The 18,053-nt window shown below is 44.2% G+C and overlaps 1 protein-coding gene and 1 long non-coding RNA gene across 3 annotated transcripts in view; one reads left to right on the plus strand and one right to left on the minus strand.

Moving 5' to 3' along the window:
- Positions 1-4,778: 4,778 nt before the first annotated feature.
- The window catches only part of CALN1 (calneuron 1), a 145,884-nt gene continuing 132,609 nt past the window's right edge, over positions 4,779-18,053 (minus strand). For both annotated transcript variants that reach the window (XM_064523458.1, XM_026107271.2), the window contains exon 6: positions 4,779-12,325. In XM_064523458.1, coding sequence (XP_064379528.1) covers positions 12,198-12,325 — 128 coding nt within the window. In that variant the 3' untranslated portion in view covers positions 4,779-12,197. The remainder of the gene's footprint in view (positions 12,326-18,053) is intronic.
- LOC135330340 (uncharacterized) overlaps positions 12,307-18,053 on the plus strand; it is a 30,144-nt gene continuing 24,397 nt past the window's right edge. The window contains exons 1-2 of the long non-coding RNA XR_010392322.1: positions 12,307-12,545; positions 17,803-18,048. This is a non-coding gene — a long non-coding RNA (uncharacterized LOC135330340). The remainder of the gene's footprint in view (positions 12,546-17,802; positions 18,049-18,053) is intronic.

Below are 18,053 nucleotides of genomic sequence, written 5' to 3' on the forward strand. Positions count from 1 at the left end.
TATCTTGATGTAAGTGAACATGACTCTCTTAATTTCAGTAATATGCAGATGCCAGGGTTTCTGGTGTTGGCCTGTGTGTGGACATGCCAGGTCATGGGATGAGCTCCCCAAATGCCCAGCAGTGTTCAGTGGAGCCAATAGGAAGGATGTTTTTGCAATTCAATTCGCAGATCTTTCTGAACATGCAGATGAGTTTAATTTATATTTAATCAGCCTCTGCAAACAGCAATCACTTGAGAGGGTTTCCATATAACATGCAGTGATTACCTTTATTATAGCAGTACTATTCGTACTGCCAAAGCTGGGGTCTCTCAGCCCCTCCACTTGAAATCCTTCGCTTCAGGATGTTTTAAAGATGATTTAATGCTTTTCAGGCTGCAACTTGTCATACTAGGCAGGAGGAAGATGAGCTATAGACAAATCAGGAAATGGCTTCGTAGCAACCATACTACAGTCATGGTCCCTGTGGGCTTCACTGTCTACGCTGAGCGCTCTGTTGGCCAGACCCAGACCTTCTGTCAAGGAATTGTTGGGCTTTTCACTCCTAGAATTTAATCTCACACCAACAAATTAAAACTTTGGAGGCCCTTTTCTGTAAGAGTTGTGTAGACAAAGGCAGATTTTCAGGTGGCATGTGTCTCTCTTAACTATAGCAACTGAGGGGAGACACATGGAGTCTGAGCTGATTACGCTGGGATCCCTTTACAGTCAGTGCAGGGAAAGACATGCTGAGACTGAGCGAGTCAAGACACCTGTGGGAGCACTGCTTTGTCCCGGCCAGCTGTATCGGGAATCCAGACACCAGCAGAGCTGCTGCTGTCTGCCTCACCACCAGCAATAAGCAAGTGAACCGGCCTGTACGAGGCACCCTTCATGCCAGGTGTTTGCAGTACTCATGGCTTTGCCCTAGGATTTGTGTGTTTGACAATTCAGCCCTCCAACCTTGTGAAAAACAGCTTTTGCTTACCAGGAAGTGATGAACTTTGGCCATTAGCTGACATGTCAAAACCAGCCATGTAGTGCCTATTTTCATGTCTGCGGAGGATTATTCTGGCATCTCCGGTGGAGCAGGACGTTACTAGCAGATCAGACGTGACTTCAGAAGGATAGAGCTGAAAAATCAATGAACTGAGGCAGAGACCTGATTTTTTGTGGAACTTGCTTGTGATGCAGAGAAAGGAGAGCTGAACCTTTTACATATCTTAAAATAGTGCTTTTCCATCCCAGAGCTTTTGTTATTTGTCTGTATTTGCATTTGAGTTCAGACCCAGCAGTACTTTACCATCAGCGAGCATTCAGGGGAGCGGTTCTTTTTTTCTTGCTTAAAGTGGAGATAGCCTCAGCCAGAGGTGGGAGACACGGCTTCACAAAGAAGTTCCCAGGCCTGTCTCTGCACAGCAACAGGACACTGAACACTTGCTTACCTGTGCCATCAGCATCATGCCACAGGTTGCTCACCCGGAGTTTATGCTGATGCATTGAATTTCTCTCTCTAGTTACATTTTTGATCATCCTGTGATTATCTCAGCTTTCTCCCATCATATAGAGAAATATTTTTGACAGCTTAGTCTGAAAGCCAGCTCATTATGGGTGAGTAGAAATCTAAATGGAAATTGGGGTTAAAAGACATCCATTTCAGGGTTTGGCACGTGTGCACTTGGCATCTTCAGTCTGTGATACTTACATACTGTTATAACGTGATGTGTGCTGGGTGGCAGTTTTAGTGGATTTATCACCTTGCCTTTGAAGGGAGGTGGTGGGGTGACAGGACCTTTATTCATTATAGATGTTATTACAGACACAATGAAATGGTCATTCCCTTTTAGCCAGTCACAAGAGGCATAGCCAGCATTGGAAACACCAGCTTTCCGCTGTTCCTACTCTTCCTTGCTCAAATACCTACAGCTCTAGCAGTTCCTTAGTTTTGTCTTTGTCTTTTCTCTTCCATTTCTCCCCCAAATCTTTCCTAGCTTTAACATCGGGCATGAAAGCATTCCAGCTCCTGAATAGAGAGTCTCCTTTCTGAGCAAAGACTAAGCATGGAAAATGCTAATGCAAACTGTGTCTGTTTCAGAAAGTTGCAAAAAAAGTGGAAGTGGGGAGACCAGCGTGTAGCGTTCAGCAACCTCGGTGCTAGCAGCAGCAATCAACATCTGCTGTAATTACTTTCTTTAGAACTTTACAAATGTGCAGATAATTTTAGTGGGAAGAATAATAAATGGGAAAAGATATGGAAGATACTCTTGGTGAATTTTTTAATTAAAATGTTTTTGATTTTTAAGAAACTCTTAAAGAAGCAATTAAAACAAAATGACAATAGTCTATACTTACATAGGAAAGCCTTGCCAGTATTAACTAGCTTTTACCAAATAAATTACTGCTTCTGGATTTACATTAGCAACTAATTTCTGTAGATGTTAATCAGGAAGAAGTGTATATTGAGGGGATGAGATCCTAGTTTCAAAACCAGCCTGGGGGTCATGGGCAGAGTGTGTGTAATGGTAGGGAAGTGTTCTGTCTAACTGAAGGCACTGTCCGCTGGGAGTTTTGAGCTTTGGAAGCCCATTGATGATGAGAGATTTTAGGCCAGACCATGCCTGAACTTTATTTAGACTAAGAATCTTAAAACAGGAAAGCCTTACTTCTTCAGCATTTGTATTTCAATAATTAAATTTGAGGTCTTGGCCAGACTCTCTTTAAACAAAGCAAAAGAGCCAGGGTGTGAAATAATGTGCTGTATGATGACCTAATCCAAGTCCCACTAAGTCTGGGAATGTTTCCACCAGCTCCCTGGGAGCTGGATTGGACCCTGCAGCCATTCCTGCCCATTGCCAGCGCCCATTCCAGTGACAGCAGGCATCCGAAACCTCCCAGTGGGGCACAGCTGAAGGATCAAGCTTTTGAGTGGTATATTTCCTCCTTTTTTTTCCTCTCCTAAATGGGTAGCATTAAAACAACATGTGAGCTAAACAGGCTTTGGAAGACTTGGAACAGTGGTCATGTTTGTGGGCTCTTTTCATGGTGGGATAAAGCAGTTTGGTCTCAGTTCAAATGTCGTATTTTTTTCTCTTTTAAAGTGTGTTTTCTCCCTCTGTCAGTGAAGATTTCCTGATGGTATCAAACTGTTAGGCACAGTGCTTTTCCTCACTGAAGGCTGATGGGAAGAGATGACGTGTAGTAGCAACGATGCCAGAGAATTTCAGCTCCTGAATTTTCTGGTTGCTGAAATGCAATGTGCAGACATGGTTTCACTGAGGACATTGACTGCAATGGGGTACCTGTGAACAGGGTTGCAGTGGGCAGCTGGGTGGTCTAGAGCTGATATGTCCTTCTAGTTGTGAGTTTCTTCAGTTCCTCATTCACTCTTCAATTACTCATTCGTTCCTATAATAAATGTACAGGAATTCCTACAATAAATTTGATTCCTTCCTATAATGAATTCAAGCTCATGCCTTACATGTACACTTACAATATTCCTCAATATATTTACATACTGTGAGAGGCCAACCCAAGTATACACTATCATTTTTTTAACTATCGGATCACAAGTTTTGTAAACGTTTCCTGCATCACTTGCTTTTCAGTGGTAATCCATGCATAGATAATTGCTCATACCAAAATTTGCGATGGTTCCAGGAACAAGGAACACTATCTGAGCTACCAGGCTGTTGTCCAAATTGCTTGCGATTAATAAATAATGTGAGCCCATGAACCCGAGTGTGATCCATTTTGTTGTCTGGGGAAAACCACTCATATTTTCAGAGTTCAAATGAAGGAAACAGCAATGCTATTTTTGTAAAAATGGACAGGGTTAGGCAAAGTGTTATAGCTCTGTTCCAAGCACATGGTAGCGACGATAGGAAAGTGGAAGATGGTGATCCCTACAGGCATGGTGAGAGCTTTGGGGAGTGTAGTGTTTCTCCCAGTAGCCCTGCCCACTGTGGCTTCGCCTGGGTGAAGACTGTGTGCCTACATCAGTCTTTTTCTTTTAAGGTTTGATTTGGGCATTGCTACAAACAATTTGGAGGGGAATTATTAACCTCATTCTTACCTTTTCCAGTCAAATGACTTCACATAGAGGACCAGTAGCTGTGCAGGCTGGTCGACACCGAAATGAAGAGAGCTGGATTTGCTAACACAGCAGCTGCTCTTCAGTGGAACTGGTGTGTCCAGACACGTGAGCACGGTTTAGCCACATAGAGCAGCTTTCATGATATGAAGCCTTGGCAGTGGCAGAGATCGGAATAAACTCTATGGTCAGTGTACTCTTCCGGCAGCGAAGAGCTGGACCTGGCCCCTCTGAGCTCAGAGGAACAGGCCCGTGGCATTCTGGTAGCTGTAAGAAAAGGTTTTCAGGTCTGTAAGCAAGGGACATAATACAGCACGTGGCACAGTCTAATCCTCCTCTTCGAGACCTGCGTGTGGTGCCCACCAGCTGTGCAGGTTGAGGTTTTGACTTCCACCACTTCCAGAGGAGAAGTGAAATTCCTCTCTCTGGCATGCTAATGAGTCCCGTGTTGTTCTCCAAGTGGTGGTCCTAGCAGTGAGCAGGCAACGCATCTATTCAGCCAGGAGCTCTTTTTGTAATAACAGGCTTTAAAATATGTAAATCTATTTTCAAAGCAAAAAATACCCCCAAATGTTCATGTATCCGTCAGAAGGAAGAACGGGTCTCTGTCCTAATATTTTATGCAAATCTAGCTTTTGCTCTTGTACTTGGGCATGAATATATATCAATGACTGCTTCAAAATGAGGAAGAAAGAAATTTCATCCCTCATCAAAAGAAAAAAAAACCTTTATTTCTATTGCATAAATAATGGTAAAATTAAAATCTTTTTATACAGATTATATATTTACAGTGGTGTTTGGTTAGAGGAAACGGCTGATACATATGGCATTCGGTTTTCCTTTATACACATCTTTATACACTTGGGTAACTTGCAATAACATAGGATTTATTTAAGTTGCATGCCAAGTTAATTTATATTAATATTTACAGTGTTTTGTACAAAGTGTTTTTTTTTACCATTATGCTGCTGACTTTGTGAGTTGTTCTCTTTAATTAAAATGCCATGACTTATGTTAACAAGCAAAAATGGTCAATTTTTAACAGTGAATGACAAATGGCTTGAAAATGTTGAGGGATGAAACAATGACAAAAAAGAGATCCCTATATTAATAAGGAACTTCCTAGAGATGAATCAGGAGGCATTGATTACTTAGAACCTACTATGGATTAAATGGCAACAGGCTGGATTCTGGGCTCCTTCCAGTTTAAACCAATTAACTCTCATGAGTTACTGCTGATTTACTCTGGAAAATGAGAGCAGCTTTAGCTCTTGTCCTCTCCCCCCCCCCACCCCCAATTAAAATTTGAGAGAACAAGAGCTGCTGAAAGAAGCTGAAATAACTTTGGCTCCTCTGACAGAGATGGTAGGAAATGTAATACCATTCTTGAGTTGGTGCAATATGAAAATAGATGAATTTGTTTAGATGTGACTGTTAAATGGCAACGCTAGGGGCCTGATGCTGCAAACATGTCAGCAGTACCTTTGGGTTTGGTGGGACTGCTCACAGGAGTGACAAGACATGCTTAAGTGCTAGCAAGACTGGAGGGGATAGTTACTAGAGCATGCTCATGAGCTTCAAAGAGGATGGTCAAATGTTGACTTCTTGACTGATTAAGACAGAAGACCAGCTGATATGGGAAAATTGAAGTATGGAGCTCACCTAAAACGTAGTAAAACTAATGGTGTTTGAAGCTGTTTATTCATGACCATGAACAGCTGTAGAAAATAATTGATCAGAAAATGGAAATTTCATTGAGTAATGCTCTTCCAGACTATGAAGTATTCTGGTCTGTCTTGAAAGAAAAAAAAACCCCCATAAGGTATTTTCATAATCAAACTGTCAACTACCAATTTTTAGATTCAGAGGATTTCCTTTTTCTCCCTCTTCTCCTCTGGAGCTGAAATTCTTTTCTGGTGAAGAATGTCAAATTCAGGCAGTTTTTCAGACTTTTGCCACTGGACAGGTAGGAATAGAGTACTCTTCCAACTAAAATGTTGTTAAATTTTTTGTCCATCTTGTTCTCAGTGAAGCATCTAAGGTTCTTACAGCTGCCTAAAACATCCTACTTGAACTATAGAAAAACAAGATTTGTTCCTGATAATAACAGGCAACACAGAGAGATGAAAATGTTTGGAGCCTTTTCTTCTGCATTAAATTCCTTAGTTCCTGGGAAAGTCATAGGTTTTAAGCGATGCCAGGGAAATGTAATTGCACTGTCAGAACACGCTACAGTAAAATAATAGATGGAAAACCAGCAAGTTCTGTACATCTTCGTCTGTGGAATGTGAGCGTGATTCAGAGCCAAGAAAGAAGATACTTTATCATAATCTTATATTAGCAGAATTAGTTTTTCTTCTTTCAAATAGTCATCTATAAAGCAGAAGCTAAATAATTTATTACACGGGTGGATAAAATAGGGAACTTCATTCTTAGTGATCTTAATGTATTCCTCCTACTGCTTCTCTTCTCGCAGATCTAAGTCTGACTTGGGACTGTGAACCTTTCGCTTTTGTGCGATGACAGCCCTTCACAGCACTATTTGTGCATGCGCACATTACGCATGAGGCTCGAGAGTTTTTCATGGAAAAAGCTGCGAGTCTCTTTATACTGGGCACCTTGCAAAGGAGTGCATCATCTCGAGCAGAGCCAGCACTGGACATGGGTGGCCATCACAGTCCTCTGGCATGTCACCGGAGATGTTCTGGTCTTCTGTGGCAGGCAGAAACATGCAGTTTTTGTGGAAGAATATTTTTATGCTTTACACAGAATGAAGTGTATGTCAGTAGGTACTTTACTAATTGAACGCTGTCACACAAACTTCATCCATCCATAGTAGCATCCTTGGGAATACTTTCTACTGTCTTTTTGATTTGACTCCTTGCTACCAAATGTCATAGGGGAGATGACCAAAAAATTCCATTTACTTGGCCTCAGCTTATATGAGAGGTGCACGTGTGTGTGTGTGTGTGTATATATATAGATAGATATATCTTTTCTTATACAAAGATGTTGGAAATCTCCCATTTAAAGCAACAAACACCTAGCCCAATCAATTCACCATCCCTGCTATCCAACATGCGAGCTCCCGATAAACACCGAATCATCTCTGTGCAATATCTCTGAATCACCAGATGATAACCAAATACTCAGTTCTAGCTCATCTGGAAGCAGGGGGCAGGTAGCCAGGTTTCCTACCACCCATTCTGCTCACAGGTGACCTTTGCTCTGAGGGGTCCATGAGCACCTTCACCAGGATGGGGTGTCCTCTAACAGTTACTAGCTCATTTAGGTACCCATTAAACATGAAAGAAAATTACTTTTTCCTCATCAACTGTCTTTTTTATCCTATTTGATCTCCACAAGTGTAAGGACCAAAGTCTCCCTAACAGAAGAGCGCATTCCCAGTTGCACAGCCTCCTTGTGATTTTTTAATACGCCTTTAAATTTCTGCCAATACTGCATCTGATCCACAATGCCTCTCTCAGTGGCTGAGTTAAACCCGGCGAGAGGATCAGGTCCAAGGCCCTGATGAAGTCCTCAGGTTGTGCTGTCCATCGTGTGCGGGACCCTGCTCACCCAGGGCCGCTGCTGGCACCAGGCTGCTCTCATCCCTTCAGGGAGCTCCTCGGCTGTGGCTTTTTTCACTCCTGCTCTTACCATATGGCTTTGGATCTGGCAGGTAAGCAACACTCCTTCAGCAGATTTTGCTGTGCCTGACTGTAATTAGCTTCTCTGTGGCCTCCGATATATTTTGGACCGCCACGTGCTTGCAGTTTCTTCACTGGCTTCTCTAGGAGCAGATGCCTTGCACTGCCTGAAAACTGGGATTTGCCTTCAAAGTGAAAGCCACAAATGATTATCCTGAGCTCTGCCTCCCATCAGCAATGCAGACCTGTGCCTTGTAGGAGCAATAATCGAAATCTTTCCCATCAAGGACTGATTGATCCCTCTGTTAAAAACCTGCTTGCATGGGTTCAAACCAAAGGGCCCCAACAAGCCTGGGAGAGGCACTCACCTGTGTCACGCAGTGGTTTGCACCGCATTGATTTAACTTGTTCCCAAACTAAAGAAAACCCAAACAAAGCCTCTCTCAAGCTAAAGTAACCATGTCCACCCCAAAGCCTTCCCTGTGTCTCAATCTCTTTAATTTCCTACTTTTTTTTTTTTGGCCTAAGCCAATACAGATGTCTTCAGGGTGCTCAGAATTTGCTAATAATCGGTGAGCTGAAACGCTGTCTGAAGCTGTTTAAGAGCCGGTTGTCCAGCCTTGGTTTGACTGGTGAGCATGTTTTAAATTGCTGCATGTCTCTATGACACTGTGGCACACATGTCACGAACAGTGAGGGTTGCCATAGCAATATCCTTTTCGTACAGAATTACAGTGCTGAAAAGACACTTAAATTCTCCTGTAACTGGCAAGAGCATAAGTTTAGTGCTTTTTCTGACAGCTCTACCTAGCACTGCTGCAGTCTGGGTATTTTTTAAAGTATGTTAATTCGCACTTAAATAGTTTTTTTCTTTTTTTTAAGTATGGAATGTGGGGTTTTTTATTTTTATTTCTTTGATTCTTCTACTTTCTTCCCCCTAAGCTTTTGCCATCAGGTTCCAATCAAAATTTTACTGCTCTATTTTTACCTACTGTCTGTAAAAGCAACAAAAAGCCCTTTTTCTTCCTCTTGTGTAGAAGCAAAAAAAAAAAAAAAGATAAATGGATGTTATGTAAATGGAGCCAGGGAAGTAGGAGATGGGTCCAATACTAAAAGCTGTTGGATAGGAAGGATGGGAAAGTGCTGGTAGAAAGGTTACTGGGATAGGAAGGTTTGGAATGGCTTGGCCTGATCCCATCTTGCATTGCCACTAGCTACTGGAAGAGCTTGACTGATTACAAAAAGGAATATCTTCAAGACGTGTTTAAGTAAAGGAAGGTAGCTCTAGGAACAAAAGGATGTCCTCTGGCAAGACATGACACTGATTCAAAATGAATACATTGGATTCCCTCCAGGAAAAAAAAAGAAAAAAGAAAGCCAACAACCCCCCCAATCCTGTACCCAGTAAAATCAGTGAGGCATTTTCCAATAAACTCTACTGGCCCCAGGCTATGGCTTTTACCAATATATTAATAATTATAGGTTTGGTTTGACAAGTGGAGTTTGAAGATGAAGAATTATACTGAAAAACTACTTACAAAGCTTTTTATGCAGCATGCATGTAGAAATCATGGAGGCTTCCAGAAAGCTTAAAGGAATGAAAAAGATTATCTATGTTGTCCATAAGGTAGCTCTGTAATAATTAGAGTCTGGCTGGTTTTAGCTGACAATGAGCCTGATCTATGTGTATTAGCTTGTGTTTCTGGAGGAAGCAGAGAGCCACTGCTCTGCCCTGTGGGGCTGCGACTGCTGACCGGGCTGGCAGGACGGAGCCTACCTCTCCGTCGCTTCGTCTGTGCTGCTCTGCCCGTTGGTGCTGGGCATGCACACTAGCTGGTGCTGGTCCCAGTGCACTCCAGCACAGTTCCAAGGGACGGCTGAGGACTTTCCTGGTTAGCCCCATGGGTCTACTCCTGCCCTGCGTGAAACAACCGGGGAGTGGGACAGGTCCCAGAACAGCCCCTACAGCCCGGTTCAGCAGTTGCATCTATACCCAAAGGCTGGTTCCTCTCCATGAAGTGGAACAGGATACCAAAACCATGGAAACATCCTGGAGATAACTGCAAAAATCTTAATAAGCATCACTCGGTGGCAAGTAACACGTAGGCTTTTTTCTGCTGATGCCACCTTTTCACACGCCCTGAAACCTGAAAATGTGACTGACAGTTCCCTCATAAAGATCTCAAAGCTCGTTTTCTGCAATGTCCGGTGCAGCAAGCACTGCAAATATACATTGGTTCCCCGGCTATGTGAATCATGCACTGAAAGCTTGCTTAAGATTTTTCTGTTGTCAGTTTGAAGTCTGCTGCTGCCCTATAGCAAATATAAAACTCTCCATCTTCTGGGAGATGTAACAATTTTTGCAGAATATTTTGCAGTTGAACTCTATTAGTCACAGTAGAACATAAATAAAGAAATATGTGTGTTTGTGTGTGTGCGAGAGAGAGAGAGACACAGAGAGAACTTCAAACCAGGCAGAAAAATAACTCATCTGCTTTGGAAAAGACAGCTGTCTTCAACGATGGAGAGAGGGCACCAGGAAACCAGTAATGTAGTGGAGGTAGGTGACTAAAACAAACACACACATAAAGACAAAAAAGCGGTGACATGAATTTAAAGCGGTGATGGGAGACAGAACAGCAAGAAGCAGATTTTCAAATCAGGCTACTAAAAAGCATAGGTTAAATGTTATAGATCAGGCTTGTAACCAAAGAAAGACCTGGAACCACACTTTGGGACAGACCCAGCCTTAAGAAGATGGCTGTCGCGTAGGACGAGGGAAGCGCGTGGTTTACGATCCCTTGGGAGCCATCCTGTCCCCTCTCGTGACACAGAAAACAGTCATCTACACTTACAGGAGCAAGATCTCACTGTTCCTTGAAACTTCTGGAGCTAACCCAGCTGGCAACGTGAAGCTACCACAGCTCTTAGGTCTGGGTGCCTCTGCGGACCTCCGAGGGAATGCTGCCTGCGCCGTCTCTGCAGAGTGACTGTCGGAAAACCTCTTCCAAGAGAGCAATGAAGATGGATCTCTCCCACGGGTGACACACAGATGCACAGTTCATTTATAGGTAAAGGTAAGGGTTGTGTCGAGTTTAAAAGGAAAACAATTTCAAATATAATCCTGGCTTCAGGCACGCGCAGTCCTTGGGCTTTCCATGGGACTTGTTGTGTCTCTTGTCTGCATTGCTCCATCTTCTCCTTGCTGCTCATTAAAATCTCTTCCAGGAAAAATAACACTTGCAGGATCTGAAAGTCTGACACACTACGTAACATATGGCGGTATGCTCCAGTTTGATTCCTTCTTCTCTCGCGGCAGGCTGCTTTTCAGCTTACCCTCTTTCGAGCCTATCCATGGGATGGGTGAAGAGGCGGTGGTGGTGCAACGGCTCCTGGGAGGGAACAGAGCAGCTGAGCGGTCAAAACCACACACCACCACAAAGGCGAAAGCATAACTTCTCCTACGAGAAGGCGTCTGACGTAGAGGCTTCACTACAGGTTAAAAGCAGGGTGTGTAAAATTAAAGAAATAAAAACTGAGTGGACAAGGAGGGAAACGCTCAGAAAGAGCTTTCCTTGTGTTTCTGGTCTCAGATAAGGTTATTCAAGACCAATATAGAGGAAGGGCAAAACTCTTGGAAAGCAAATGTTGTTGAATGTGAAGATGGGACCAAATACAGGGAGGTTAACTGACGCTGGTGGTTGCAGAGTCGGTTGGAAGACTGTGCACAAATCTCAGAAATGCCCATGTGTGAAAGCGGGTGGTGTTTTTAAGCCCTGATTCAAGGTGAAAAAAATGGCAAACAAACAGACTCATGCTATTCCACAGTCTTGTGTGTCAAAGGCGGAGGTTATAGACCAAAAATAGAAAATTTGCATGATACTGGCAAGTTCTCCTCTTTTTTTTTTTAATTTGAAAATACTGTACAAGGATGCTCTAGCTCCCCTCTAATGCCATAAACTTAAAGGCATGGTCATAAGGGAAAAACAAAGTGAAGCTGAAGTACATGAAATAAAACAAACAGGACTTGCTTGTGGCAATGCTACGATCAACTTCCTGGGAAGGTGGGCCCAGTGGAGAGCTACGTGAAATAGTCAGTCGGCCCCTAGGTTAAAAGACAGCCACGCTGAAATAAGTCATGAGGCTGTGCCTCCTTAAAACTGTAAAACAGACCGCTGGATGAAAGTGTCTTCCAAGTTACCATTGCTGTTTTGAAGCAGTAATTCGGGACTCCTGTATATTTTTTATTGCATTAGGAAACAAAACCTTTAAAGCATTAAGACAGCCCTTTTATGTCCCTGCCAAAAGGATGTAGTTGATTCACAAGACACATTACGCTGCTGGCCTCAGGCTCCTGTCGAATGTTGCTTTATCTGCCTGCCTCTGTCTCTTTCCCTTGTGAGAGTCGGATCAGGAAAAGCTCACCCGGTGGCATGCGCATGCATGGTCAGTTTGGTTCACAGTGTCATGGCGAGAGGCTATTCCATGCCGCTCCGGAGGATCTGGTTGGCCGCAATCAACATCACGCTTATAATAAAGGCCATGGCAAACGCACAGATAAGGCTCTTCCGTACGCAGGTCTGTCTGTTCTGCTTCTGCGCGTGCACTACAGCAGGGAGAAGGAGGAGAAAAAGGGAAAGATAAGCTATTCAGCCCAAGAAACATTTTGCCTTTCCACCAATTTCCTTTATACCATCTGAGCTTGGATGTCCTTCCTTTGCCTCAACGTATACCTGGAATATAAATTCCTCCTTAACCTTCTATCTAGCCCTCAAAGGTGCCCCCATGCTGACCAAGTCTTACCTGTCCTTGGAGACTATTATCAGGTGAGTACTGCGGGGACATTTCCAAATAATCTGCCTTTTTATTACTGCAAAACCAATTTTATTAGAACCCCCCCCCCCCATACTGCAGGAAGTCCTTTCTCTCTCACCTTGACTTTTAAACTATTCAAATGCTTGTAGATACGTAAGCGTTTCAGTTCATCATTTTAGTTCTTTTGAGTTCTGTATGAAGTTGTCTCTGCAGTTATTTAATCAGACATGCTGGTCTTCTGTGAATCCCCTTAGACTTGTCTAGGCAGTCATGGGTCAGCTGGGAATAAGCAGAGATTGAAGACACACTCTGTGACAACACTTTAGAAAACACTGTGATAGTTCCCATGAGTATGCACAGTGTGGTGATCGTTTTTCTGAACTGTCTTTAGGTTTCCTGTGCCTAGGCAAAATCAGATTCATTAAGAACCTTTTTCAAATGAATGCTTGCAGAATAACTGGCAAATCACTGTCAAAAGAGGTGAGAGGGATTCTGAGCACTTAAAATACAGACAAATTGAGACTTTTGGGGTTTGAGGGTATTTTATTTATTTATAAGTTCAGCATGCTGTGGCCCGCTCAAGCCAGTTCATGTCTTTGTCTCAGTCTCCCTTCCTACGAATATCAGACTAAGAGCTGTTATTGGGGGTTACTGTGAAGATTCATCTGTTTGCAAAGGCTCAGAAGGTCCTTTGAGAGAATCGCACATAAAATCAGAAGATCCTCACATGGAGGATGGATAGCTCTGCCCTGCCCTTCTGGCAGTAATGCATGGTCTTGTTTTGGCATGAGAAAGGAGGTGCCTATCTGCTTGTCTCACGGAGAATACTAAGAGCAGTGTGTCTCCTTCCTCATCATACTGCTGCTGATGAGAGAGTTTCAGATGGTTGAGAACAGGCTCAGAACGAGAATAAACCTAAAAGTCAACTAGAAAAAGGCTTCCTGAATGCCCAAACCTGGAAAAGTCCAGGAGGATGTTTGGAGAGTATATGGAAAAAAACTGTTGTTCTGATTCAGGCTTGAACCTCGTCGCACATAGAGGGGGTAGCACTGGATGCTGCATTTTGAACATTTCTGTTTCATCCCCCCCCCCGCCACCTCCTTTGGTCAGGATTTAGCAGTGTCTGTGTCCTAATCCCAGCTCCCACGCGTTCCCCGAGCGTTAGCTCAGCGCCGGAGGCACAATAACCCCTCCTCAGGCAGCACTTTGACTGAAGCTGCCTAGGGCAGGGAAACAGTGCGCAACCAGTACTCCAAGGGGACTCGCTATGCGCCGCGTAGATAATGAAACCCCCCTTACGGCAGCTCTCCTAAATTACTCGCTTTCTGCTTGTGCCGCTCTACTCCCCGATTCCTTCATTCGCTTTTATAATGAACACAGAATCAATATCGTGGTTCCTTGGTTTTGCACATGATGCCCCAGCACTTCAAGAACGCTTGTTAAATATATGGCTTTGCTTACTGCTATTTCTTTACTTTGAAAATCTTCCCAGCCAGTGGACAAAATGGTTCTGTGTTGCTGTTCAGCGTGGGGCTCTGATGCGAATTGCTGTGGCTGGGACAAAGATTGGCCATGGTTTAGCTTTCTGTGATGGCAACTCTCTCCTCTTTAAAGGAAGAGGGGTAAAGCACCTTTAGTGCTTCTTGTAAAAATAGCAGTGTTCCTGAATCTAACAATTTCTTTAGGCTTCTCTTACATTGTCAAGTAAAAATAGAGCTTTAAGGTTGCAGGATCCAGGGTAAGTCATCATTATTGTCCTTTATCTACTAGAAGGTATACCAAAAAACCAAACTACCTACCAAGTAACTCTGGAGAAAAGGGGAACGATCTGTGCTGAAATGTAGAGGTTTTGCAGACCCAGAGAGCCCCTCTTGCTGTTGGCTGGACCATGCAGAATTACAGCAGCCAAGACGAGGAGGCTGATGTGATTCCTTTACCCCTTGCTATCCACAGGGAGCAAAGAAGCTAAAATTGCTGTTTCTCTTCACTGTGATGCTGGGCTACATGCTGTCCTTTGGGCAGTCTGTGAATTGCTCTCTTAAATGTGAAAGAAGTCTGCCAGGGGCCACAGAGGCTCACATCCATGTCATTTAGATCTGTAAAGAGGAGGCCTCAAAGCCATTCCCTCAGCTGATATGGACTCCTGCAGGCTTGTGCCATTCAAGAATAAATTTTCAAAACTGGCCTCCGATTCTTCCTTTTCCAGGGTGTAAGATTGCTGCTGCCCTGCAAGAGGACAGCTGTTAAGATGGAGCTGCCTGTGGAAGGATGCCTGGGGGTCAAGGGCTGGTTTAGCTAATTGGAAATAAAGATAGGCCAAGGTAGAAGGCAGCCTGAGCTCTGCTACAAAGTGTGTGGGGTTGCTGCCTAAAACGAGGAAAGCAGGCTTTGTCAGATGCATTCGTCCTCACTACGAACTGATGGGTCTTTGCCCTTGATTCTCTCATTTCTCTGAATACCTGCAGCCTCTGAGCACGGCATCTGTGCTTTCTCCTGCTGGTTTCCACAGCGGGCTTTGCCTTGGGGGCTGGACACTTGTTCTCTTTTACACTTCATTGCCAGCAGAAGTTGCTACTACACGTGGGATGTGCTGGTGGTTTGGACAACGAGCTGGTTCCTCCAACATTGTCAGAGTCAGAAGTTCCTATAGAGACGTCCCAGTCTGCTGTTAGCAGGGGAGAGGAACTCCCAGGCTGACCAACATAGAGGAAATCTCAGGAAGGAAAGGCATGTCGATGCAGGTGCATCTCTCCTCTCTCACCATGCAGGGGATGCAGTGGATGGGAGGGAGGACTCAGCCATGGTGTCATTTGGTGACAGAGACGGGGTAGCACCGCTGAGTGGCCCAGCAGCTGCGAGCACCTAGCACCATGAGCAATATTTTGGGGCCTGCATCTGGCTAACTGTTTCCGGGCAAGGTGTGGCCTGGGGGCTTTGCGAGATCCTCGTGGTGGAATATCTGCTGGAGGAGGCTGTGGCTGTAACTTCTCCACTGGGACATGAGGCAGACGGGTCCAGCCCATTTCAGGTGCATGAATCCATCCGCTGTGGCTGCAAGGCTGGTTGTGATGCAGGTGGTGTGTCTGAGATCCCCAGGGTGAGAGCTGAGAACCTTCTGCAGAAAAATGCCTGCTAACATGAACTGCTACAGTGTATTTACAGTGACTTTTGTCATACCTCTGCTGAAGGGGAGTGATATTTGCTTTCTCTGTCTGGCTAGAGATTTATTTTTGTCTTAGGAGGTCAATTTTTCATTCCCACTGCCCTTAGCTGAGAAGAAGATGCTCCTAACACTTGTTTGGGGTGGGTGTGCAGGGAAGCTGTGGCAGCTCTTGAATATCCAGTTAATATGAATGTCAGTGCTGAGGATGAAGTACCTGTGGTAGGCAGCACGGGTCACCGCAACCATACAGCATCCTTGTTTGCCATGACTTTAACATTGTGAGCATTTTGATAAAGGGAACTGCCAGACAAATGACTCTTGCGCTACAGATTATTGTTTGTACAACATCAATGCAAACTGTTGTCCTTTTTTTGTGTCTCTTCCCACAAATACATACGCTTTTCTTGGCTCTCAGCTTCATTCTCCTGCCCTAAGCATTAATAAAAAAATAGTGAGACAGGCTGAAGATGAAACCATGCTTTCCTTGCAGTTGTATTCTTTATCGGCTGGGCTGGTGTGGGCTGCTTGTACTGAGGAACCGGGCATCTTTCCTTTGCTCTTCCTCAAGTAGAAGGCAAACTAACTCCCCCCCCAGAAACAGTGTAGGAGGAAAAGCTGTAACATAATTGTAGATATGATTTCTTGTGGATGACTATTATGTTAACAGTGAATTGAACAAAATCCTGGACTCATCCCTGGCTATAACATAAATTTTGTATTTGGTTTAAAGCGTGTATGTGTGTGTGTGTGAGAGAGAGAGAATTAATGTACCATGTTGACAAAGGAAGAATATTAAAAAGCTCAGATCTGAAGTCCTTATCGTGACAAGAAGCCAAGATGTCAGAACTGTGAGAGTGACACAAATTTATAGTTGTATGTATTTGTACCAGTGGTGGTATTAACTGTACAGTGCTAGTTAGTGTCCGGCTCTTTTTTACCAGTACTGCCAGACTGGTACTTCAGTTTTTGTGCCTAGTTATACTGGCATAAATGTGGCTTATAAAATTGCCTTATCAGTGAGAAAAATCTTTCCTCGATCTTTGCAGGAGCAAAGTAGATTGATACGAGTGCCTTTTAATAGGAGACAAACACCATCCGCTGTCAGTATAGCAGCACTTTTCCTGAGTGGTACAGAGGGGAGTACATTTATCCAGACACCAGTCCCCAGGTTCTCTGCAGACCTGACTGTCCAAGTAGCTCTGGGCTTCTTGATGCTGACCAGTTCTCAGTTTACAAACCCAGCAGAGCAGGGCTGAGCCAGGTAACACCACCCGTGCATGGGACAGGGAAGGCAGAGGTCTGGGGGCTTCGTTTTGGAGGGAAGAAAACATCCAGTGGTGACAGCGAGTGTAGATCTTCCTTTATAGCACAGCAGTGAACATAACCTGCCTCTCTCTTCCCTTCGGAGCCATTCCCAAATCTCAGTGAAAACCACTGGGGCTGATCCTGGCTTCATTCCTACCCACAATTAAAGGCACTTTGAATGGGGCGGATCAAATGTACATTACATGCGGATGCGAACCACTAAGCTAGTCCTTTTAGGCTATGCTTACAGTTGAAAGATAGGTGCAGTTCATCTCATCCCAGTGTAGTGCTTAAAATAATTAGAGGAATTGTACCCAAAAAGCATCTCCTTCACTCTAGTATTTAAGATGTGAGTAAAGGGTGATTAGCTTACATGGAGATGCTTTTGTACAGCCATCTAAAGCTGAGCTGCTGTCTAACCTTCATGACAGCTCTCCTTACTGCCATCGATCCACTTCACACCCCTCAGTTGCTGCACTGGAGCCCTGTAGGGGATTTAGCGTATGGGAAATGGGAATGCCGAGGGCACCCGCATCCCCTCTGGCACAAGTAGGTCACTCAGATAATGGCTGTGTCCAGCCTGGAGAACTGAGGTGACATTACCAGCTCTCAGCCTGCCTTTCCTGGGAGAAATGCTCATGTCAAAAGGCTGCAGACCAGAGCCATCCCCGTCTTCTGGGACATGAAGCAAAACTTTGCATCTTGGTTGACAGTGTTCAGTTGATCTTCATTCTCTGGGGGATTTGTGCGAGTGTGTGTATTTCTAACAACATCTAAAAAAGGGTCTGTTTTGCTTCTAGGTTCTGCCTAGCACCAGCAATGCCAACATCCCACGAGAAAAGCTGTTCTTGCTGTACTTTTGGAAGCTAGGACTTCCAGAATGAGATGCTGAGCATTTAGTTTATTGGACCCATCCTTTGTGACTGGGATACTTCTCTAAGCCGAAATAAGTCCTGTCTGCATGCATCTTGCAGCAGTGACAGCTGCAGGCTGGCACATGTCTCTGCTGAATCAGCAGGTCACTGGGGACCAACAACTCCGTTCATGTAAG

This window comes from Dromaius novaehollandiae, chromosome 19, assembly GCF_036370855.1.
Source record: "Dromaius novaehollandiae isolate bDroNov1 chromosome 19, bDroNov1.hap1, whole genome shotgun sequence".
NCBI classification, from domain to species: domain Eukaryota; kingdom Metazoa; phylum Chordata; class Aves; order Casuariiformes; family Dromaiidae; genus Dromaius; species Dromaius novaehollandiae.